The sequence below is a fragment of the Oryza sativa genome, chromosome 1 (genome assembly GCF_034140825.1).
Source record: "Oryza sativa Japonica Group chromosome 1, ASM3414082v1".
NCBI lineage: Eukaryota > Viridiplantae > Streptophyta > Magnoliopsida > Poales > Poaceae > Oryza > Oryza sativa.
The window spans coordinates 28,070,787-28,095,244 of NC_089035.1; the positions used below are offsets into that span (position 1 = coordinate 28,070,787).

At 43.3% G+C, this 24,458-nt stretch overlaps 3 protein-coding genes and 1 pseudogene across 4 annotated transcripts; 1 reads left to right on the forward strand and 3 right to left on the reverse strand.

The window, feature by feature from the left end:
- Positions 1–171: 171 nt before the first annotated feature.
- Positions 172–3,354, reverse strand: LOC107277300 (putative receptor protein kinase ZmPK1). Its single transcript, XM_026019913.2, has one exon. It carries the CDS (start codon positions 2,863–2,865, stop codon positions 529–531), a length of 2,337 nt encoding a protein of 778 aa, XP_025875698.1. The 5' UTR covers positions 2,866–3,354; the 3' UTR covers positions 172–528.
- A 4,142-nt stretch (positions 3,355–7,496) lies between these two features.
- Positions 7,497–8,508, forward strand: LOC112936164 (uncharacterized; annotated as a pseudogene).
- A 1,698-nt stretch (positions 8,509–10,206) lies between these two features.
- Positions 10,207–13,000, reverse strand: LOC4326336 (putative receptor protein kinase ZmPK1). The gene has a single exon (XM_015766248.3). The coding sequence runs from the start codon at positions 12,922–12,924 to the stop codon at positions 10,606–10,608; it is 2,319 nt and encodes a 772-aa protein (XP_015621734.3). The 5' UTR covers positions 12,925–13,000; the 3' UTR covers positions 10,207–10,605.
- A 4,956-nt stretch (positions 13,001–17,956) lies between these two features.
- LOC4325895 (auxin response factor 2-like) lies at positions 17,957–23,637 on the reverse strand. Of its 2 annotated transcripts, none has more exons than XM_015792025.3 (11): positions 23,135–23,625; positions 22,980–23,036; positions 22,692–22,877; positions 22,518–22,602; positions 21,832–21,922; positions 21,591–21,755; positions 20,448–20,567; positions 20,273–20,345; positions 19,489–19,648; positions 18,534–19,402; positions 17,957–18,463 (listed from the first exon to the last, which is right to left on the reverse strand). In XM_015792025.3, the coding sequence occupies exons 1-11, from the start codon at positions 23,417–23,419 to the stop codon at positions 18,398–18,400; spliced, it is 2,157 nt and encodes a 718-aa protein (XP_015647511.1). In that variant the 5' UTR covers positions 23,420–23,625; the 3' UTR covers positions 17,957–18,397. The 2 variants fall into 2 exon arrangements, with proteins under 2 accessions (XP_015647511.1, NP_001388458.1); NM_001401529.1 differs by having other exon boundaries at positions 17,968–18,463; positions 20,448–20,579; positions 23,135–23,637.
- Between the last annotated feature and the right edge of the window lie 821 nt (positions 23,638–24,458).

The following is a 24,458-nucleotide window of genomic DNA, read 5'->3' on the forward strand; positions in this document are numbered from 1 at the left end:
TATGTTTAGATTCATTAACATATATATATGAATGTGGTTAATGCTAAAAAGTCTTATAATATGAAACAAAGATAGTAAATGAATCTTTTTTTTTTCTGAAAACAAGTGGTGTGGTAACAGAAAGAGGAACCATCAGGCTGTGAATTATATAGAACTTGGGAACTAACTGGAAAAAGATAATTAAAGAGAATTCTTAATCTACAAACATACATCATTCGTAAATACTACTTTCTCCATTTCATATTATAAGACTTTCTAGCATTGCCCACATTCATATATATGTTAATGAATCTAGATATATATGTGTGCCTAGATTCATTAATATCTATATGAATGTGGGCAATGCTAAAAAGTCTTATACCTGAAACAGAGGTAGTAATAGCATTCATTGGCATGAACAAGTTGTAAGTTGGCTTGTGCTACTTTTTACATCCCTGACTCTTGAATGGTCCTTTTGCTTCGCCTTTATACTTTTGAAGTAACATTTGATTAATTCGATGAGACTGGTTTGCATTTATGTGTTACATACTATTCTGTGCAGTCAGCATACTTGTCTTCATCACCACATGCCATCAGAGCTTTGGTAATTTCATCCATTGTTGGCCTCTTTGTCCTTTCTCCTATGCATGATAAGGAAATCTTCACCATTTCCATGGCCTGGAGATGGTTAAATTGTCCATGCAGCTTAGCATCCACTATGTGTGTAACATCTCCACAAGCTACAACTTGCTTTAGTGCTTCCACAATTTGTGTCAAATCCAGTTTCTCCCCTTCTGTTGTTGTCTGACTAGAAATCCTAGCTCCCATCACAATTTCAAGAAGCACAATTCCATAGCTAAAAACATCAACCTTTGCGTTAATGGGCAAATTCAACGCCCATTCAGGAGCCATGTATCCTACTGTTCCTCTCATATGGGATAATTGCAAACAAGAGCAATCCCTTTTGGATAGCTTCGCTAGGCCAAAGTCTGCTATTTTAACTTCAAAGTCCTGGGTCAAGAGTATGTTTTCTGGCTTCACATCACAATGAACAACCCACTCAAGGCACTCATGGTGGAGGTATGCCAAGCCCCTTGCTGTTCCCAATGCGATGGTGAACCTCTGGTTCCATCGAAGTAATTTTTTTGCATCTATGCTCTCAAAGAGATGCTTGTCCAGTGACTCATTCTCCACATAATCATAAACCAATAGTTTATGTTTGCCTTCTGAGCAATAGCCCCAAGTCCTTACCAAATTAACATGATTTATCCTGCCAATCACACTTATTTCTGATTGAAACTCCTCTTCAGCTTCTGTTGCATTTGTTAATCTTTTCACTGTCACAACTTTCTTTCTGTCAAGTACGCCTCTATAAACAACTCCAGAACCACCTCTTCCAAGCTCTTCCTTAAAATTTCCTGTAGCCTCCTTCAATTCTCTGTATGAGAATTTCCTGAAGTGCTCAGTCATCAATTCATAACCATCCATCACTGACTTTGGAATATTCTGTTTGCTTCGAAGAAATAAACAAGCTGTTGTTGTGAAGAACAACTCTAGCCCTCCAAATATTGCAGCACATGTATAGAAATACAACCACTTTCCGTGTTGTCGATGCATTTCATATGTAGAATGTGAATGTCTGCATGTCAAGCCATGTTGTTTCACCTCTGAGATATTGCAAGTTTTGGGTAGCTTGAAATATGTGCTTCCAGTAATGGATTGAGTCTTCCGGCCGTTGTAGAGCATACCTTTAGTATAGCAATAACCACTTCCGGCATGGTATGAATAGGCAACACAGGAACGTTGTTGAGAACAAAATTCCTCACAATCTTCCAGTGAAACGGATATATTAAATCCCGTATCATATCCATAAAATTCAACATGACGCATCTCGACAAATATGACTTGCCCTATGGCTTGGCCGTAGTTGTTTGTGAACATTGGCTGACAACCTTTGCTCCAATTCTCTAGATCAGCCATCTCATAACCTGGAAGACAGGAACACCGAGGACCAGGAGAATACTCACATATGCTATTTCTCCCACATAGTCCATGAACGTCACAGTGCTGCGGCATGGCCTCCCATGTGACTATCCAGCTTTTTTCCACTTTATTTAAGCTGTACAACTTGAGATTGCCATCTTGATCAATTGTGAGCCTTCTGTTTATTCCAAGACCTGAGTCAGAAGCAATGATGTTTAGGCCATCACTTGACGTGAAATGACCAGTATTGTCGAGGACTCCAATCCTGGAGCTGTTGTAGTTAGTTCGTCCAAAATCAAAAATTGACTCAGATGGGTTTGGCCAATAGGGACTTGAAATCTCTGGTCCATTATATATGAGCCGGAGGACATTATCAGTGTCATAGTAGAGGCTATAGTAACCAGACACCAACCTTTTGTCCTTGGTAAGGAGCTGCAAAGGTAGCAAGGTATCAGTGGGTGAATCAAAGCTTTGCCACACAACACTACCCTTGGAATCAGTGATGACAAGATTGCCTGTATCAAGTAGAGCAACTCGAGAATCCTGTCCTAGCATTGTCTTGCTATCCCACACAACGAAGCCCTTCTCATCGCTGAGGACTAAGCTACCCTCCTGAGTAAAGGATAGCTTGGAGCCATGACCATTCACTGGTGATTCTGAGTTTGCTGCCCAAACAACGGTTTTTTCGACTGTATTGGTGAACCAGATGGAGAGGGAGAAGGCGTTGTCACCTGTTTCGTAGAAACCAAAGGAGAAAGTATTGCTGGGTGAGATGAGAAATGGTTTCTCATATTCTTCTACCGATAAGAATGAGCCGGTACCCAGTGTATGCTCTGGTGATGCAGAAGAGAATGCCAGAATCTGTAGTGACGAAAAGAGGATGAGGCAGGGAATTGTTTCCATTACATCAGGTGCATAAGTGTATGAGATATATGATTGGCTTCAGAGATGGAAGAAGGAAGGGAATGATGCATTTGTTCTGTATTTATGTAGCACTAGAAGAGCGCTATTCTAATCTGGGGTCAAGGATCATTTAAGTCTTCCTCCACAAGCATTTTTGCTTCTGAAGACTGGTAAATGGCCAAAAGTTTATCCATTTGTTTCTTACTGATCATTTGATAATTTTCTTTATCCTTTTTTTCAATGAGAACGGTCCTTGTTTTGATTGTGTGGACTGTGGTGTGGAACGAGCTTTGTCTAGGACTAAATACTAGCGAAAATATCTTTCTGAATCCGCGTAAAGTTTATTTTGAAAAGGGGAAGCCTAGGTTCTCCCTTTTCTTTTTCTGGTTACTGATGATTATGGAAAGCTCGTCTAAGTATGGTGGTACTGGATGAGTGGATTGTATTGACTCTTACAGAAGAAATAATTTCCTATTGCAATACCATTTGTGATGCAAGAATTGTTCTTTTTCCTTGTCTTTTATAGGAACTGAACTCTAATGTGTGAGATTTTTAAAAATTCCCCCTTGTTCTAGAATTCAGGACTCGATACCTGAGTGTAGTCCTAAAGAAAAGAAGATACCTGAGTGGCCCTGTTTTGATTCTAACTTTTTTCTTCGAACTTTCAACTTTTCCGTCACATCGAACTTTCCTACACACACAAACTTTCAATTTTTCTGTCACACCGTTTCAATTTTTTCAAACTTTCAATTTTGGCGTGGAACTAAACACAGTGTTGGTCTATGGAAAAATGGAATCTCTATGACCTGGTATAACCGTAAGTCTGTAGATGCATGCATTCACATGGACACGGAATTTTGACTTTGAAATTTTTGTCACCGACAACGTTTGGAAAAAAGATTGACAGCGAACCTGTTCAAGCTTTCCTTTACTCACGGTAATCAGGTCTGCCAAGTATTTTTTTTTCTTGGTTATAAGCGTGTCCTCGTGGCTAGTTTAGCAAGCTCTTCGGATTTCTTCTACTCCTACTTGTAACTAGCTGCGCGGCTAACAACAATACAGAGTTATCTATTTTTTAATATGATTTTACTTAAAATTTGTTAAATCGCTATTTCATTGTCTTACGATTTTGAAAGACCAAACCTTATCATCCTCATGTTTTAATTTTATGATTCTTAAAAATCACGTCAGATGCTACCCCTTACTTTTTTTGTCACACCTTCTTTATATGCTTCCCCGATCTACATGCTTATATTTATTCTCCTTGAAACATTTAAAAATTGGATCCTGTAGTTTTTATAGTTTATGGTCTCATTAGGTTTCTTTTTTATAATTTTTAAAAGTCACGTCAAACGTCGTAGAGCACACCTTTAGTATGGCGCGCTAGATAACACGTGTAAATTTTTCAAGGTGTGTTTAGAATATGAAAATTTTACAGGATTTTTTAAGAGTTATCTCGATTTTCATCAAATATTCTATTTTGCATATCATCCTATTAGCCTAATCTCCTGCAGTATTTAAGTTTCGATTGACGATGCTCCTGCAGCATTAAGTTTCGATAGATGATGGACTATAGATGAAACTGGTGTATAACAATTATTTCAGAGCTTAAATGAATGGATTAAATATTATAAAGTTGATGTACTGATTTAAAACAAATCAAATAATAAACCATAAGCTTGTGAAGCATGCCCTTCATAATCCATAATAGTAAGAGGAAAAAAACACTCCTAAGTCTTTTGCTTCATAATTATCTTGTCGATAAAAATCTATTCTATATTTTTTTCATACAAATTTCGAAAGAAGAAATTATAGTACAAAAATCCAAAGAGGACTAAATCCGTATATACTCCCTCCGCTTTTTTAATAGATGGTGTCACTAACTTTTAAACACATGTTTGACCATTTGTTTATTCAAAAAATTTATGCAAATGTATAAGATATAAATATTGCTTAAAATACTTTGAGTGATAAAACAACTCACAACAAAATAAATTATAATTACATAAATTTTTAAATAAGACGAATGGTTAAACGTTGGATAAAAAGTCAACGGTATCATTTATTAAAAGTCGGAGTCGGAGGTAGTATGTTTCATTGGAAGTTGCTAGTATATATCCGTTCCGACTCCTAGTAAAAAAATTTCAGTCACTACCATATATTTATGCTGTCTTCCTCGATGCCACTTTTCTCTCCGTCGCCTCACTTGTATTTGTAATAGCCGGTCATCTGCACCTTCTTTTTTACTGGATTATGTTTTTTTACCCCAAAACAGTTATGATTTATCTTCAATGAAACAGTTTAATGCCTCTTGGAGCCTAGATGTTGCAAACAGCTAGATAGTTGGAAGCATCTAGAATCTGTAATTTTTCTACTTGACACTTTTTCCCTATAAGATTTATCTCAAAGTTCAAGTGGCTCATGTGTGCCAATAAGCTGGAGAAAGGTATAGAACTATACAGATGGACACGTGGAAGGATTTCTGAGGTGTGTAGCTAAATTTTGAGGCTGCCACGTGGCCCAATGGCAAGCTAGAATCTTGGCCTTGAAATCGGTATTAAAGATAACCACCTCCGGCACGGTATGAGTGGGCAACATAGGAATGTTGTTCAGAACAAAATTCCTCAGTCTTCCAGTTACTAATAGTTCATTGGCTTGTGACTTCGATGGAAGAAGATCAGGTGCGGAAGTGTGTAAGATACGTGATTGGCTTGTGACTTCGATGGAATCATGGAAGAATGGAATGGTGCATTTCTTCTGTATTTATATAGCACTAGAAGAGCGTTAGGCTCATTCAGTCTTCCCCCACAAACATTTACGCTTCTGAAAACTGGTAAATGACGCCAAAAGTTTCTGCATTGTTTCTTACTGATCACTTTGTAGTGTTCTCTTGTTCCTTTCTTGTTAATCATAGGGTCCTTGTTTTGATTGTGTGGACTGTGGTGTGGAATGAGTTTTAAGTAAAAAATACTAGTGACAATGTCTTTCTGAGACCCTGCGTAAAGTTTTATTTTGAAAAAGGGAAAGCTTGGGTTCTCTCCTTTCTTTTGGTCGCTGATGACTACCGAAGCTAGTCAAAGTATGGTAGTTCAGAATTAGTGGATTGTGTTGACTTACAGAAGAAAAACTGACTTATTGCAATACCATTCGGAAAATAGGATGCAAGAATTGTGCTTTTACTAGGGCGGTGTTTATTCCTGAAATTGAGAAGAAGTTTGGGGAAAGTTGATAGTTTGAAAAAAAAAAGTTAAGAGTTTATGTGTGTGTAGGAAAATTTTAGATGTGATGTGATGGAAAGTTGGAAGTTGAGAGAAAGTTTAGTGTGAACTAAACAGAACATAGGACTTCTATAGAAACTGAACTGCGATGTGTGAGATTCTTAAGAAGTTTCCCTTGTTTCAGAATTAAAGGACAAAAAAACCAACACCGGGCAGCCACTTCATTTATCCTCGATACATGAGTTGGTCTACGGAAATATGGAATCTCTATGACCTGGTATGCCTGTTATCTAGATGCATGCATTCACATGGACGCGGGATTTCGACTTTGGACTTTCCGCCGACTCACGAAACAAAGTTTGGAGAAAGACGATTGGCGGCAAACCTGGACAAGCTTTCCTTTACTCACGATAATCAGGTGTCCTAGTTGTTTTTTGTTGGTTCTAAACGTGCCATAGCTGATAGCTTTGCATACTCTTTGAATATTGTAGGCAGAGTTCCTGCCGTTCCGCTGATGCATGGTGAGTTTGGTTAGGTAGATGAGTCTAGATGGGAGATGGCCGCTCGATTTTCTGTGGTGTTTGATTGGAGGGCAAGGTAAATGGAGCGGTCCGGAATAGGGAATATTCCCTCAATAAGTTAGATGAGTGCATCCGGATGATTTGGCTCGATGAAGCCATCCAGTTTTGGATTGGGTGATGTGTCCTATTCTGATTAGTTGTGGTTAGTTTGATTTTCTGTTAAGCAACTTCCAAATGATTTTTTTATCCTAAACCGTTTATCTAATTTATGATTTGATTACACCATTATATTTGTTATATTTAAATCTTTAAAACAAGATCTCGGATGATTATATTTTGATAAAAAAGTATATATGACAAATGGACCCCACTAACTTTTGGTTTTTCCCATCCATACTATATCCCTCCAACCAAATAAGAAATTGGATCATCATATCTCTACAAAACAAACAAAAATTGAATCGCCATATCCAACTAAATATGGATGGCCATATCCCATTCATACATGACAGTCAACCAAACACACCTCAAATCATCAAATCAACCATGCCAAACAGCTAAGGACCAACAAAGTACTTGACATCATCAGGAGGGAGACCAAAAGGTCACCACCATTGATGCTATCTCACGGAGGAACAGACACGGCGAGAAGCTGCCGGCGGGGCGGTGGCCGTGGCTACTCGAAAGAGAGAAGCGTTTTTCCGATCACCCCCAATAGGTGGGCTGGGCCCATCATGACTCATGAGTCAGGCTGCCCGATAACTGAATCACAACCAATGGTAGCAATCCACATTTGTTGAGACGGTTCATATTATAGCCAAAATAAACCTTATTAAGTTTAGAAAAAGTACACCGAAGGTCCCTCAACTTGTCATCGAGTTACAAAATTGTCCCCAAACCGCAAACCAGATATCCGGCATCCCTTAATTAATCAAAACCGGTCACAATAGAACCTTAAGTGGTTTTAACCCCGGTTTTATCCTACGTGGCGGCTGAGTCAGCATGGGACCCCACGTGGGCCCCACATGTCAGGCTAAGTCACTCTCCCTCTCTTCTCTTCCTCAGTTACTCCTCTTTCTCTCTCTCTCTGTGCCTGTAGGCCGGTTGGCGGGGTGAGGCGGGAGAGGAGGGCGGCGCCACGACGGCGGCCGACGGCGGCAGCAGCCCGGCCGAGCTCCTCGCACGGCCGGTGGGGGAAGCCTTGGAGTTGGGCGGCATCGAAGGCATGGGGAGGAGACAGGCAACGGCCAGCGAAGGGGCGGCGACGCGCAGTGGGGTGGCGGATGGGGAAGCGGCGCGGCATGGCGGATGGGGAAACGACCGCGGCGAGGATGGCGGCGGGCGAGCAGGAGCGGCAAGGCGGCGGTGTGCAGCGGGGCGGCGTCCACCTCTCCCCTCTCTACCTCTATTTCCTCCGAGTCTTCACCGACGAGGAGGCAGCGGCGCGCGACGGCCTGTGGAAGAGGAGCGGCGCGCGGCGGCTCGCGGGAGAGGAGCAGCGTGCGGCGGCCAATCTCCCGGTCTCCTCCTCCTCCGCCGCTGCCGTATGGATCCCGCCGCTCAGCTGCCGGATTTGCACGGCCGCGGCGATGGTCCTCTCGCCGCCGGGCATGGCTCGCCGTGTTGGAACGCGGAAGGGCGGGCGGAGTAGCGGGGCGACGACGGTAGCAGGCCACGAGCGGAGCGGAAGCGGCGGCCGAGGTCGAGGCCGAAGACGTGTGGTGCGGTGTACAGCGGGAGGCGGCGTGACCACGGGGGACGAAGCCGGTGGTGGTCGCCAAGGAGGAGCCCTGCGGCGTCGTCGTCTTCGGCGGCGGCGCGTGTACGGCGAGGAGCGGGGGTGACGGCGGCGGCGGCACGCGCCGAGCTTGACCGACGAGTCAACGACGACCTAGAGGAGCTGAAGGGGTGCGTGGATCTCGGGTTCGGGTTCAACTACGACGTAATCCCCGAGCTCTGTAGCACTGCCCCGTGCTCGAGCTCTGCTACTCCATGACCCAGCGCTGTCGAAGTGGAGCACCAGCCGCGGCACGTCCACGGCCTACGGCGCGGCCCCCGCGAAGCAGAGGCTGAGGCCAAGGTGTGCGCCGCTCGCCAAGGGCAGCCGAACGCGCGCAGGAGGAGCGCCAGCACAGAGGCCGCCTCGGCATGCGCGAGCAGGAGTTGCAGCCATCGTTGGTGGAGTCGGGGCGGACGATGTCGGCGGCGCGTGGCTGCTTCATCCCGAACCGGATGGCTGCAGGTGCGTCGGCACGCAGTCGATGACATCACCGTTGGGGCCGCCGCGTCGCCGTGTTTCCCGCTATAGCAGCCGCCGTCGGGCACCGGCCACCGTCGCGCCGCCGGCCGCCCTCCACTTTCCCGCCTCGCGTTGCTAGCCTCTGGCCCTCTGCACCCACCGCTTTGCCTCGCCCAGAAAGAGAGAAGAGGAGAAAAAGGGAGGGTGATGACGTGGATTACCCTGACACGTGGGGCCCAAGTGGGTCCCACGCTGACTCAGCAGCCACGTAGGACCAAACTGGGATCAAAACCGTCGAGGGACCTTTTGTGACCGGTTTTGATTAGTTAAAGGACGTGGGATATCTGGTTTTACTAAAATTTTGCTAGGATTTTTTATGTATTGACAAAAGTTGGCAACAAACTAAACGTAGCCATTTTTTTTTTATAATTTTGGTAAAAAATGGTATGGTTGAAAATGGTATCGAAATGAATGAACAGGCCCGTTGTCTTTTAACCGTTCGATCTGATATATATATATATACGCACGTGCGGCATGTTGTTGTTCTGTGCAATTGTTAGGAGACCGGTAATGACGGTGTCAAATAAAAAAAAAGAGAGACCGATAATGACGCCGGCGACCGCTTCCGAGCGGCGGCGAGAGCGAGATACGGACGGGTACGCCTACGAGAGGCCCCCGCGTTGAACCCGATCCTGCCAACCTCCGCGACATGCCGGCGAGGCAAGTGGTGGAGGTGTTGGTAGGCGATACGGAATCCCCCACACCGTGCCGGTGATGGAAGAGGCAGAGAGGCTTGGGCGCAGGGGACGAGAAGTTTGGACCCCCCACCCCCCACACCCCCTCCATCGTGGTCCCAGCAGGCACCGTCTAGGTGACGCCTCCCTCTTCTCTTCGTTGTTATGCAATGCTCTGATAGTCTGATGCGTGATTTTGCTCTGCCTCGTTGCTGCATTTGGTAACTCAGCGGGTAACATTAGCAGCCTATGGTTAGTCGAAGACTCGAAACTGACATGAACTACATATATTTGTACAAGATGTTGTTGATCTAGATGGTTCATGCGGTGGGAAGTTAACATGAGTTACATACTTGCATACATCTACCTTTTTGTTCATTGTACGCATATTTGTGTTAAAGATTAGAGAAAAACTCAGTACAACATAAGACATTTCCTCAAAGAACAGTTTGGTTTGCCAAATTACATTTGTGCTGTTGATCAAATTGAATTATTGACAAAGATAGTTCACATAAATTTATAATCTATTGCTAATAGAACAAGCTACAAAGTTGTGAATTTTGGATGGAAATTTTGTATCTCATTGTTTTACAATAATAGCCAGCTAAATCCTTCATGGAACTGATTAATTGAAAATAACTATGTTAGTGCTTCAGGGACTAGATACCCCTTTTATTTCGGCTTATCTGTCTTTAAAGAACCTGAGAGATTTACCTACAATTGTATGTCTCAAGAACAAAAGAAAAAAACAAAATACATTTTTTTAAAAGATTACATAAAATTCCTGATAAATCTTAAAATAAGTCAATAACTAAACACTGCATTATCTTGATTTTCACAGGAAAAGGACAAAATATGGTTATTGGCTAAATGACACAGGACTACAAGTAATGCCTTATCCTTTTCCTTGATGGGTCAGAAAGTACATATGTTTGCAAAACATTGCTATCAATGCCAAGCTTACTCCTTCTCTTACTGCTTTTCGTCCCTACTGCTTTCAGGTTCATTGATTAGCAAAAATGACCAATTTACTCTTCACAATCCAGGAGACTTTTGACAACTTCATGCATGGTCGGCCTCTTGCTTCTTTCTTCTTCAAGACATGATACAGCAACTATCAACATAACCATTGCCTGCTCAGAATTAAATTGCCCATGTAGCCTACCATCCACTATGCACTTAGTATCCCCAGTAGCAAGAGCTTCCTTTACATTCTCGATAAATTGCTTTAACTTGGTAACTTTCCCTTCCCTGGTTGTATGACTTGAAATTCTCTGTCCAGCCACAATTTCCAGAAGCACCACTCCATAGCTGTAGACATCTACCTTTGCATTGATTGGCAAATTAGTTGCCCACTCCGGAGCCATGTAGCCCATTGTTCCTCGCATTTGTGAGAAGTTGAAGCTGGAGCCCTCTCTCTTATACAATTTTGATAGTCCGAAGTCTGCTATCTTGGCTTCGAAATCTCGGGTCAAGAGTATGTTCTCAGGCTTCACATCACAATGGAAAACCCACTCAAGACAGTCATGGTGGAGATAAGCCAGTGCCCTTGCTGCTCCCAAGGCAATATTGAAACGATCTTTCCACACGAGCAATCTTTCAGTACCCATGGTATTGAACAGATACCTGTCCAGTGACTCATTCTCCACATATTCATAAACCAGTAGCTTATGTTTTCCTTCTGAGCAGAAGCCCCATATCCTGACCAAATTCATGTGGTTTATCTTACCGATAACACTCATTTCTGCCTGGAATTCAACTTCGCCTCGTGTGACATCGATGAGCTTCTTCACTGCAATGACCCTCTTATCTTTGAGTACTCCTCTGTATACGATTCCAGAACTACCTCTTCCAAGCTCTTCCCTGAATTTTCCTGTTGCTTCCTTCAGCTCTTGGTAAGTAAACCCCCTGAATTGATTTCTTATCATCATGTAACCTCCCTCTGCTGAATTCTGAATGTCATTCCTTATGGAAAGAAACCACCAAGCTGTTAGAATGAAAATTAGTTCCAAGGCTCCGAATACTCCAGGGAATATATAGAAATATAGCCATCTTGGGTGATCTGAAGGTGTTGCAATCTCCTGACTGCCAGGGGAGCATGTGAGAGCTGATTGTGTTGATGAGGCCTGTAAATTTGTGCTGTAGGGCACTTTAAGATATAAAGTTCCTGGGAATGCAGGAGACTTGTAACCATTGAACAGGAGGCCTTTAGGGTAACAAACACCAGTTCCAGTTAGCCGGTAAGAGAAAGCAATGCAAGAGCACGTGCTCAAGCAGATATTTTGGCACTCTTCAAATGAGATGGACTGGTTAAAGCCAAGATCAAAGTCATAGAAATCAGTTTGGGGAATCTCAATGAACTTGTACCTCTCTTTCCCACAATTATAGCTAAATGTCGGTCTACAACCCTTGCTCCAATTCTGTGGATCAACCATCTCGAATCCAGGAGGACACGAACAACGAAGTTCTGGTAAGTACTCACAAATCCCATTCTTTCCACACATGCCGTGCACATAATGCATCTCCACTATGGCTTGCCATGTGACTGTCCAACTCCCATCTGATGCGTCAAGGCTGTATATACGGAGGTTGCCATCATAGTCAAGAGTCAGTCTTCTCTTGATCCCGAGACCAAAATCAGAAGCCTGTACTGTAAGAGCATCACTTGAGAAGAAACCGCCTTTGTCATCGAGGACTGCAAGCCTGGAGTTGTTCTTGACTTTGATGCCATCCCGGAACATGGTGTAATCATCATTTGGCCAGTAGATGCTTGAGAACTCAGGTCCGTTGTATACAAGACGAAGGCTATTGTCGTTGTCGAAGTAAAGGCTATGGTATCCAGATACTAACCTCGTGTCTTTGGTCAATTGCTGTGCAGGTAGCAAGGTATCCGTTGGGGAAGTGAAGCTTTCCCACAAGATTGTGCCGCTTGAATCTCTGACCACAAGGTTTCCACTCTCCAGCAGCGCAGCCGTCGACCCCTCGCCTGCACTCATGGTGCTCGTCCAGACCGTGGAACCATTGACATCGATCAGGACCAGGTAGCCATCATCATGCAGCAACACCTTCGATCCATGCCCATTCACTGGTGACCGGCGATTCGCAGACCAGACGACTGTTTTGCCCGCCGTGTTGGTGAGCCAGATGGAGAAGGTGAAGGCGTTTGTCCCAATTGGGTAGAAGCCGCATGAGAAGGTGGAATTCGGTGATGTGAGGAATGTATGCTTGTAATCTTCCACCGAGAAAGATGAGCCGGTGTGCAATGTCAGCCGGGGTGAAGCAGAAGTGCAGAACACCAAAAGAGAGAGGAAGAATGAAAGGATGATCAGATAGAGAAACTTTGCCATTGTTTTGTTTTTCTTTGACAACTCTCTTGTTTGATATCATTGGCTCTGTGCTACTGCTACCATGTGATCCGCAACTGGAGACGGAAGTCTTCCCTTCTCATACTTTAAACATATCTATTTGGCGGTGGATGATAGCTTGGACTCGACTGGCGAAGATTCCTGTCCTGTTGTTTTCGGTGGTTTGGCTGGTTTGTGAGGTACGTGTCTGACATATTATATGTAGGCACACATATCAGTGTCTTTTTTTCTTTTCTGGAATTTTCCATTGTTTCGTGTCTAACAGACGCGTGAATTTTGGTGCTGAGCGGATTGGAGGATGCCATTGCCAGTTGGCATAAAGAAGAGAAAGCAGCCTTCTTGTAAGTACGAAAAATGCACAGACAAACCAGGGCAACGTAGCGGATTATTTTAGCGCATCGCCCTCGATATAAGTTGGTCCCTGAAGAAGAGATAATGGCATGCATATGAAACGTTTTCTGAACTTCCTTACAGAAAGGTGTTAGGGGGCCTAATTCACGTAATATGGCATTCATCGTCCATTAAAGCAGCGTAAAGCAGTACTAGCGGTGCTCTTTGTTCGATTAGTGAAGGATAATAAATAGTACTACCTCCGGTTTTTTAATTTTTTAATAGATGACGCCATTGACCTTTTCTCACATGTTTGACCATTCGTCTTATTAAAAAAATTATGTAATTATAATTTATTTTGTCATGAGTTGTTTTATCACTCATAATATTTTAATATTTTAAGTGTGATTTATATCTTATACATTTGAATAAAATTTTTGAATAAAATGAATGGTCAAATATGTGAGAAAAAATCAACAGCGTCATCTATTAAAAAACGAGGGAGTAACTCGTTTCCTGCGTCCACAGGTATTCTACTCGGTCTCTGAAAGCTGCTTGACCAGCTTTATCTGTTGGTCAACCTGGATGCATTCAGAGCACGGGTGTTCGACTTTGAAGATTCTTCGACGTCAACAACCAAAAGGAAGAAGGCTAGGAGTTAGAGCAAGTTTAATAGTACAGTCAACTACTGGCTTCAAATCATTTATAGCTAATTCATACAATAGCTACTTACTATATTATTAATATCTAGTCTCACATGTCATACACACACTGTGTTTTAGAGTCTGTGCTGCAGTCGGCTATAAATCTGTAGCCCACTGCTCTCCTCTCTCCTCTTTTAGAGCAGGTCCAATAGCAGGCTATAAGCCAGCTATAACCACGTAACAAGAAGAAAAGAGAAGAGAGAAGAAAGTTGGCTATATATTTGTAGCTACTTGCAACACGGAATACAAGACGTTATGTGTGTATGACAGGTGAGACCAGGTATTAATGATGTATATTTTTATACTTAACTATTATATAAATGGGTTGGCTATACTATTAAACTTGTTTTTATCTCTTTAAAATATGTTTATAGTAACCCACTCGTGTATACTCATTTCCTCATTATGTCTTTGCTGTGAAAGCGTGTACAAAGTGTTCTCACCAGTTTCCCATACCGGTTAAATAAACCCGGGTTCTCACACCCTATCGTATTTTCAGAGCAGCGCTGCCTGAAAGAGCAGTACTTTCAAGATCCTTTTCAGCTTTAGGCTCTGTTCGTAAATCGCAACTGCTCGCTCCCAACTCCCTTTGCCTCGTTTTCCACGCGCAACTTTCCAAACTGTTAAACGGTGTATTTTTTTAAAAAAAAATTCTATACGAAAGTTTTTTAAAAAATCATATTGATTCATTTTTTTTAAAAAAAATAACTAATGTAGTAAAAGAAATCATATAGATCTATTTTCCATGCACACTGTTTCGCTTGGAAACCTCCAGCAACAAACAGGCATAGTACAGTGATCTCTACAGGTATTAGAAAGCAATTTAAACTGTTTAATCTTATTTGATCGAAGGGATCAGATTTATCTCTACTACCACCATAGTTATCAATAATAGAAACGTGGATGGAAACTTTTATCTAGAAAAAGCTGGAGTGAAGGAGTATAAGTGTCATTTATCAGCAACTAAACCTAGCAACTCTTTTCTAAGAAGAGTTTGATGAAGATTAAGATTTTTATGGCACGCTTTTCAAACTGACGGTGTTTTTCGTGCGAAACTTTCTATATGAAAGTTACTCTAAAATATCATATTAATCTATTTTTTAAGTTTGTAACAATTAAAACTCAATCAATCATACGTTAATACCACCTCGTTTTATGTAAAAAAAAACTTAATCTTCATCTTCATCTTTATTTTCAGGAGAAAAAAACACCACCTAAGTCGTTTGATGCCGCCGCCCAAACACGAACGTGTCGCTCCCCCTATTCTCATCCCCGCTTAGCGTCTCCTCCCTTCTGCCACCTCTACTGTCGACTAGCACCGACCAATCATAGCACTAGCAGGCGTTGTCGCCCAGCCCCGTTTCCTCTCCTCCTCAGTCGTAGCAGGCTCGACCATTCCTCCGTCGACGGTCGCCCTGCCCTACCCCCATCCCTGTTGGCCGCTCCATCACGACAAGCCTCGAGGGTCGGCCCATGTCGTCCCTCGATTATCTTCCTCGATCCCTTGTGAGCATGAAACCCTAGGCAAGGTGGTGAGGTACGCGATTCGGGGTTTGGGAAGTCGATGGCGAGTTGTGGTTGTTAGGTTGTGTGGCGTTGCTATGGATCCATGGAGAGGCACACGCTGCGTCGGGCAAGAGCGGTGCTTTGAATCCACAACCTTATCTCTCTCATTGCCCATGTAAATTAGTAAAATCCTTTTTCCCGATTAATGTGGAAAAGGGGTTATTTTTCTTCAATCCATCGTCTTGTTTTTTGATGATTTGGGTTGTGTTTAGTTCACTCAAACTTACAACTTTTTCGTCACATTAAATGATTGGACACAATGTGGAGAAAAAAAAAACCAATTGCACAATTTGCATGTAAATTGCGAGACGAATCTTTTGAGTCTAATTACGCTATGATTTGATAATGTGGTGCTACAGTAAACATTTACTAATGACGGATTAATTAGGCTTAATAGATTCGTCTCACTGTTTGCAGGCGGAATCTTTAATTTATTTTGTTTTTAGTCTACGTTTAATACTTCAAATGTGTGTCCGTATACGTCAAAGAAATTTTGCCAAAACAACTAAACACGGCCTTGGTTGGAATGGTTGAGAGCAGGGTTGATATGCAAGACGGTGGCATGTGGGAATAGGAACTGCATGGCGGCGATGGGGTTCATGGGGTACAGGTGCGAGTACGAGCCAGGGTACAAGCAGATGCACGTCGGTGACGAGGCCAACTTCCTGCCCTGCGTCATCCCAAACTGTAAGGTTTCATATATCGTCCTTTCACTTTGCTGTTCAGATTGATAATAGAATGAACATGCAAGTGTTTTTCAGTAATTTCAGCTTGTAAGTTGTAAGATGCCAATTTCTGAACTTTAGAACAAGTGTCATCTGAAGTATGCTGCTTTTGATGCTTTTATGCAGCTTAGGCATCTTGCAAATTATTTGATCAGAAATACAGTGTTTTAGCGTTAACGTGAAGAATTTTGCTATGCATAGACACAGCACTAGATACATGTGACGGTTAGTACTCTCATATTACTATATCACTTTGTGTGCTCTAAGCTTCACTAGACAGAAAAAATGTATCTCCTAGAATACATTGCACAGAACAAGCGAGCCCACACGCTGTGATCAGACTGTCAATACCAATATACTCACTCCATTCCATATGGATGATTATATGAGTTTTTCATCGAGATAAAGGTAGACTTAACTACCATATATTTCATTTAATACGAGTATGTGGGGGTTGATTTTTTATTTAATGTGAGTATGTGGTGGTGAAAAATAAAGAAACATGCATACTTTAACTTTCCACATGCACAAGAAACGAACCTTTAACTATCCCTAAATGCCTGCATGCATGAATGCAGACTCAATTTACATGCATAGATGCAATAATGCTACATATCAAATGAAGGGGTCATGGTTATGATCAATTTGGAAGTTTTTATTTTGGTTATATGATAAATTAATTTGGAATGAAGGGAGTACCAATATACTATAAAACTACCATCGCTTAAATTAAAGCCCCAATTTTTTTTTTTTGCTTTTGGGAAGAAAACTGTAATTAATAGCGGAGAAGGTTAAGGCAAACTAAGAGAAAGCCACAATTTTTTACCTAAACTTGATAGAGCCGACGAACGTCCTTGAATCAAGGATCAGCGACGGCGGGGTAACCTGAGACGGTGATGGCGAGGGTGGTTCGTGCAAGTCTCGCGCGCACGACGAGTACTGCGAAATCGACATAGGAATGGATCGAAGTAGCTTCCGAATTGGGCGCCACCACAAGTCTCACGCGCACGCGGAGGGGATCAGGCAACCGGCCGGCTCCAGAGGATCGGAGTGGCCGCCGTCCATAGAATTGGGAGCACGCGGGAAGGGCCACTAGGACCCGCCGCTGGAACGGATCGAATCCTCCAAAGTGGGCGTCGTCGCTAATCTCGCCCCGCACGCGGAGAGGGGTCGTCGCAGCCAACGCCGAAAGTCGTCGGAGCAGCCTCCGAACGGGGCACCCCCGCCTGGATCGAGGGCGCTCCTGCGCGCACGTACGGCGGCGAAGCGGGTTGCCAGCTATGAATGGAGAACGTGAAGGAGAATGCACAGAGAAGGGCCGCCGAAGTGTTTCGCCATCGGCGGGAGGACTCGCGATCCACACGTGCAACCGGCGGGAGGACTCAGTCACGATCGACAAGCGAGCGACGCTTTTTGCTTTTCGCTTTTTCGATGGACGAGCGAGCAATACAAAGCGACCGTGGGATCGATGACGGAGACGACAGACCTAAAGACCGACCGAGACACACACACAAAAAAAAAATATTCAAAGTTACCCCTAATCCATATCACTATCATATTACTAATGTACCCTTAGGATTATTTCTACTGCTATCAAAGCACCGGAGCATCGCTCTTTCAGCTTCTATTGTTTCGCCCTACACCTTAATTCTGATGTGCCCTGGTGTCACCAATGGATTCTATGTCATGTACCGATGTCGTCCCAGGAGCAAACAAACCCCTCGAACGGTCGCCATACTTGGAATTTGGAAATTAAGGGTTGCTAACATAAGCAAGCCCTCTAAAAGGGCTGTCTTAACGGACAAATTGAAAAATATGCAAGTAGGTCAGGCAACATAAATGCCGATTACAACGGGAGCTTAAAATAGGAGCAACGTTAAGAGGTTCAAAGCTTAGAACTTAGAAGTGCATTACAACAAACTTGACAAGCATCCTTCGTGTATCATCTGCATTTCCCCTGTCATCATCCTGGATGCGGTAGCACAGCCTGTGGAAATGCTGAAGTTGAGGCAACAAGCACGTAGAGGGACGAGATAGCCAGAATGGAAGTTGTGTCCTCAGCACCAGTGAGTATGATACTAATGTTGGTCCCTATTTCTGCAAGCATACTCCCTGGATACAGTAAATGTATCAGATCATCGTATTCACTGCTGAAATATCAACGACCCTGCCAACAACAGGCCTTTGTTCATGGACCTGTAAATAATTCGGTTAGCAAGCAATTTCAGGAAGAAGATGCCAAAAGAACATTTCATTGAGCACTTACCGTGGCACAACTGCTGCCCAATGATTTTGGCATCTGTGGTTTTAAAGACTGGAGCCGAGAATGATAACTGGCATTGCCACAATCCACTTCATCGCCTGCTTGGGCCTTTTCAGTCAATGATATACCAAAGATTTTGCAGCCATTTGTATTAAGACACTTGTTATTTGATTCATGCTCAGCACCACTGACTGGAGAGTGCAGCTTCTCATTTCTCGTACACTCATCTAGCACTTTGCCTGAAATAAGATGAGGCCAGAGTCGTAATGTTTGATCAGTTCTTGTCATATCTTGTGTAGGTCCAATCTTAAAATGTCGGCTATTCTCATTTCTATCCAGGCATCCGTATATGTATTCAAGGCCAGGCATCTTTGAACTAGTTTGTGGAAACATTAAGACAGATGATGGAGAGGATGCTTGCGGCAGAACTGATGTGGTTATCCCATGATGATCACATCCTTGTGGTGCAAGCCATTTAAATGCTGCACCAGGTGCATGGTTGCCATCAGGTTGACGGAAGCCAGAACCTCTTATACAGGCATCGGACAAAGTCCCTCCTCGGTAAGGACGAAACACTTCTTGACCTTGCAAGACCTCTTGGAATCTTTGAGATTCCCCAAAGCCTGAGCAATGGTAGGAAAACCCAGGGTTTCCACTTGGAGTTTTCACCCCAAGTCTCGGAACCCCTAAGATATTGTTACTCATGTTGATAGAGCAACTTCGTTCATCAGTGTACTGAAAATTTCTTGCCTCAGTCGCCTGAGAAGCTGTATTAACAGTACCATCACGAGTTTTTAAACCCAACAATTCTTGACCTTGCAAGACCTTGTGGAATCTGGCAGACTCCGCAAAATCTGAAGAAACACTTCCATCTGCCAAAATGGGAAAAGGAAAAGTGAGTTCAACAGGGAACATGCAGCACAGAAAATGATTCCTTTGACTTGTAAATGGAACCTACTTGGAAGCACAATATCTGGATTAACTTGGGGGAAGCATGATTTCAGCCGTTTTGAATGGGGAGTGGACAGATGAGATCCTGAAACTGATCCACTAAGCTCAATCTCCCAAGGAGATACCCCATTAGGCCGACGGCACTCCACATCATCATCCCATTTCACCTGTCACCATCACAATACAATACTAGAAATCAGGAACATGATAAAGATTTGGAATATAAATGGAGAAAATTTTAACAAAGTAAAGACGATGCCCTGCCCACTATGGCATGTAAAGTATGCCCTTCAACCTCTATATTCTATCCTATAAGCTGATAAGCAGAAGTGCAGGGCGCTATTTTTCAGGGTTCATCATATCAAATGCTTCTAAACTTGTGTGTTCAGAAAAACATAGATATAGAACCTGAAGTACACCAAGAATTTACATATGCGCTGCAAACACGAATTTACATATGCGCTGCAAACACTGAAATCTTGACCAATACTTTCATAAGTTCACAAAAATAAACTTTAAGCTAGTTTATTTCACATAAAAAGGTTAAATGCCTTTGTTTCCGTAATTTACCCTTGTATGAGCCATTAAATCTATTCAAAATTTTGGATTGTACAAACTATAACTTCCCAACAGATAAAAAGCTAAGACATGGAACACAAAATGTTGAATGCTGAATACAGAGAAGCACTCTGCTATTTGAAAGACACGGACCCACTAGGCAGTAAAACATCAAATAAGAGAACTACTGGCATCCATCTGTGCAAAGCAGTATTATATATAAGAGCGCATACCACTAAACATTTCCACTTCGAACCATGCCACATTGGATCTGCCTCTCTGCTTCCAATTATTATTCCAGTACGCCTGAAAAACAAATTCTTTATGAAAAACCAAGCACGAGCTAGAAATATCTTTACCATTGTAATGCCATTTCGCAAAACATGAAATATAACTGTTGGATAATACCTTCTTTCAGAAGCATCCTCACTCTCATATCTCAATTTGAATCGCATTCCAACAGAAAAGGGTTGACTGAAGCTTCTCATAAACTTCCAATATGGTATAATGAACTCAGACTGACTTAACCTGTGAGTACAACTTATTAAAGGCAGGAACTGACATCAAGACATTATCCAACAAGAGAAGCAGACAAAAAGAAAATCTGTAACTCTGAAGACTTTTAACCATATCCACATTAGGACATAGCATGCAGAAGAACAGTCAGAAGTTGCACATTGCAAATGCATGAATATCATTTGAAAGAAAGACCATTATCACTACAATGGAACTGAATTATCCTTCTTTTTTTTATCTGATGTATCTTAGAAATAGCACAAAACATTGTTAAAATTGCTCGATTATTGCAAAATGGTGACAATTAGATACATCCTCTGAAATCTATATTGCTAAACCACACATGAAAGTAAAGCAGTAAACCACACATGACCATTTGAAAACAAGAAAATTAGATACATCCTCTTAAATCATATTGCTGCTTCAATGTGCACTTCCTCAACACTTTCGAGGAACACATGCAATGGCAATGTGGCATCATTTAGTATATCCGAGAAAACAAATATATTCAGCAAATTAAATGTGGTAAAAACAACACAATATTCTACATGGTCGAGATCAGCAAAGTCAGCCAGGAAACTACTATTCACATACCAAAAGGTTGGATTAGAAAAAGCCGGAACTAAACTTTACAATGTTGCAATTCTAATACAAAATTACAAGTCCAGTTCCATGATATAAACAATGAGCATTTGAAAAATGTCAGCATTGGAAATTTTCTGGATGACTGAAAACATGCCACCAACTTATATGATCTGGAGTTTGAACTTGACATGAGGAAACAAGGAATAAATATTAATATTCTCTAGCTCATATGGTATGTATAACTTGTTCTATCACAAGCTATTGCTGTGTCTGTCTGTCCGACATCCTCTTATTATATGGTTGATTATTTGACTGGTTGGAAAAGTACAGTATGTGCAATATTATGTGCATCTGTGACTTGTACTTATTTTTATGATGGTTACTTGTGCAAATAACATCTACAGGTACAGGTATTTAAATATTCAAAAAATCAGGAAAGTACTTTATTACCTGGGATTGTAGTAGATGTGAAAAATACTTTTCACGGCCACAGCATGTGCAACTTCACTAAGACTACTAGTATTTGAGATCTGGTTATGAAGTGCAGGAAAAGGAGATGCATTTTTTAGCTGAGCAGCTCGGCGCACTCCCAATCGAAGCTCTCCATCTTCACCTCTGGAGATCATTACAAAAGAGAAGCTTTAGTACATTTCGAGTTAGTGGTTCATGAGCACATGAGCTATAGGCCTACCTGAGGAATAGCACTGCATCCCCAGATACTAGCTTCTTCTTGTTGATAAACCCGCTCCATCCAGTGGTTAAAAGGTGCCTCCGTGGTTGGCCTGTAACAATTAGAGGCAGACCTATGAGATATTCATGGACCATAATTTTCTCAAGACTCCTCCAAATTGCAATTAGCTTAACTATTAGAGATTATGTCGCAATAGCTGTAGAAATAGGTAGTCTATGCATAAATTAAAATAATTTATTGAAAACACTCCCAGAGTAAGTGAGCAGAGCCTAATGAGAAAAAATAGCATAGTTTGCTCATTTTTATCTCATCCAGCCAGCCAAGTTACAGTTTGGTTTGCTTGTTTCGTCTAAACTGGACAGCCATCTCGCTTCCAATACCTAGACATGATAGATGTATCTAAAAAGGAGACCTGGATAATCTTACTAAAAGAAAAAACATATATATACTAATGCGTTATTCGGTGAACAAAGTACAGTAGTTCAACCTAAACAGCCTGTGATGTACTATAGGAAGATGTAGGACTGTACAGCCCGTAGGTTACTAGGTTCTCTCACGCATTAAGAAAATTAATCCCATGTTCCCAGGGAGAAGCCTAACAACCAAGCTGTATGACATATATATGGTAGTTAGTGATAGTACGGCTGATATCCCAGTCACCAAGATAGGCTAAACCGGCGAATCACCTCGATAGATATGTCTGAACCTCCATTCCGTGCCGTGCAGATCCTTTGCCACGAGCTCCTGGAATGGCCTCTGCAGGCTGTAGTCCTGCAGGCGCCAAGCTGAACAGAGTCACCACACAAGCAATCAAACAGATCACGGTGAGGTAGCTTGTCCCAATCGATATCGTCCCGTACCAGCGGCGGGAAGCAGTCCTCGGCGGCGCGGCGAGGCACGGAGAAGCCGCCGTGCGTGCTGGTGTCGGAGGCCGTGAGCGTCTTGCAGAACATGTGGGGAATCCGGGCCGGCCGCTTCACGGCGTCCTCGCCCTCGCCGTCGCAGGCCGCGCCGTCCTCTCCCTCCCGCATCCGCCTCTCCACTTCCTGAAAAAACCACCCAGAAATAATGTTCGTTTGAGCTACTAGCACTGACCGAATGTCAAAGATATTCATCCCATTTTTGGATCAGCACGCACGCAAACGCACCTCGTTGTCGGCGACCAACGAGACCTGCGCGTACACCTCGTCCGTCGCGGCGTCCGCCTGCAAACAGCACAACGGGAGGAGCAGACCCTCTCTCTCAATCAATACCTCGAACACATTGCGCTCGCGCGAGAGCAGCAAGCGGCGAGCGCACTCACGTGGAGGCTGACGTCGACGACGCGGCAGAACACGTGCGGCGGCACCGCGGCGCCGGGGCCGGAGCCGGGCGCGGCCCCGAGGTGCTCGAGGTGGCCCTGCGGCAGGTACACGACGGCGCTGCCCTTCCGCGGCAGCGGCGCCACGGGGCCAGCGCAGGCGTGCCACAGCTCCAGGCACACCGCGCCCCCCGCCCTCGCCTCCGCAGGCGCCGTGACGGTGCCGGTGGCGCCGCCCTCCTCCTCGTCTTCCTCCTCCTCCACGGTGTTGAGGTCGATGCCCACCATAGCCGCAACCCCCCACCGGCAGCTCGCCGCGCCGCCGCCGCGCTTGCTTCCAACGCGGTCGAAAGAGGAGAGACGGGGAGGGAAGCGAGGAGGGGAGGCGATCGAGGTCCCTCGCTTGGGTTTAATGGAGCGGAGAGCGGAGTGGGTGAGGAGAGGCGGAGGTGGGGAGGCGACACATGGTGGTGATGGCCATGAATGGCTGGGCTGGGTGGTGGTGGGGGGGGGGGGGGGGTGGGGGTGTCTCTCGTAGGCGGCAGAGGGGAGGCCAGGGCTACGGCCTACAAATATTGTTGGATAAAGAGAGCGGCAGAGGGGAGCAGGGTTCGAGCTGAGCTGACCCCAGCAGCTTTGGATTTTTTTTCTATTGTTTTCTTCTGAATAAAAATATTTAAAATCAACCCTGGCCAAAACAGCGTGTACTGTACGTGACGAAAATATTCATCTTTAAAAAAATAAAACAGTGTAAGTGATTTTCAAAAATTTTATTTGAAAACTGATAAAAATAGTTTGTAGCTTTTGACACTTGTAAGTTGTTCCAACCATCCATATCGACGCTCTAGCTCCCCTCGACTGAAACCGTGTCTCCCAATGACACGTGTTGTCCCTCCCTGCATGGTTGCGGGTTGTCATTACCGTAAAAACTACTCCCTACATTGGTTGTACTCGATACCTTAGGTGGTGTTTGGATCTAGGGACTTAACTTTAGTCCCTGTATTTAGACACTAATTTATAGTATTAAATATAGACTACTTATAAAACTAATTATATAAATGAAAGCTAATTCACGAGACATTTTTTTTAAGCCTAGTTAATCCATAATTAGAGAATGGTTACTGTAGCATCACATAGGCTAATCATGGATTAATTAGGCTCAATAGATTCGTCTCGCGAATTAGTCCAAGATTATGGATAGGTTTTATTAATAGTCCACGTTTAATATTTATAATTAATTTTCAAACATCCGATATGATAGGGACTTAAAAGTTTTAGTCCCATCTAAACAGGGTCTTAGAGGGTTGAAACACCATGCTACATGTAG

What these genes read in the sequence shown, in the direction of transcription:
- LOC107277300 (XM_026019913.2), bottom strand. Translation starts at nt 2,865, where the DNA reads ATGGAAACAATTCCCTGCCTCATCCTCTTTTCGTCACTACAGATTCTG.
- LOC4326336 (XM_015766248.3), bottom strand. Translation starts at nt 12,924, where the DNA reads ATGGCAAAGTTTCTCTATCTGATCATCCTTTCATTCTTCCTCTCTCTT.
- LOC4325895 (NM_001401529.1), bottom strand. Translation starts at nt 23,419, where the DNA reads ATGGTGGGCATCGACCTCAACACCGTGGAGGAGGAGGAAGACGAGGAG. An exon ending in AGGACTGCTTCCCGCCGCTG is followed by an intron (nt 22,603 to 22,691) that starts GTACGGGACGAT and finishes TGGCGCCTGCAG; the next exon opens with GACTACAGCCTGCAGAGGCC. An exon ending in TCCAGATATTGTGCTTCCAA is followed by an intron (nt 19,403 to 19,488) that starts GTAGGTTCCATT and finishes CCATTTTGGCAG; the next exon opens with ATGGAAGTGTTTCTTCAGAT.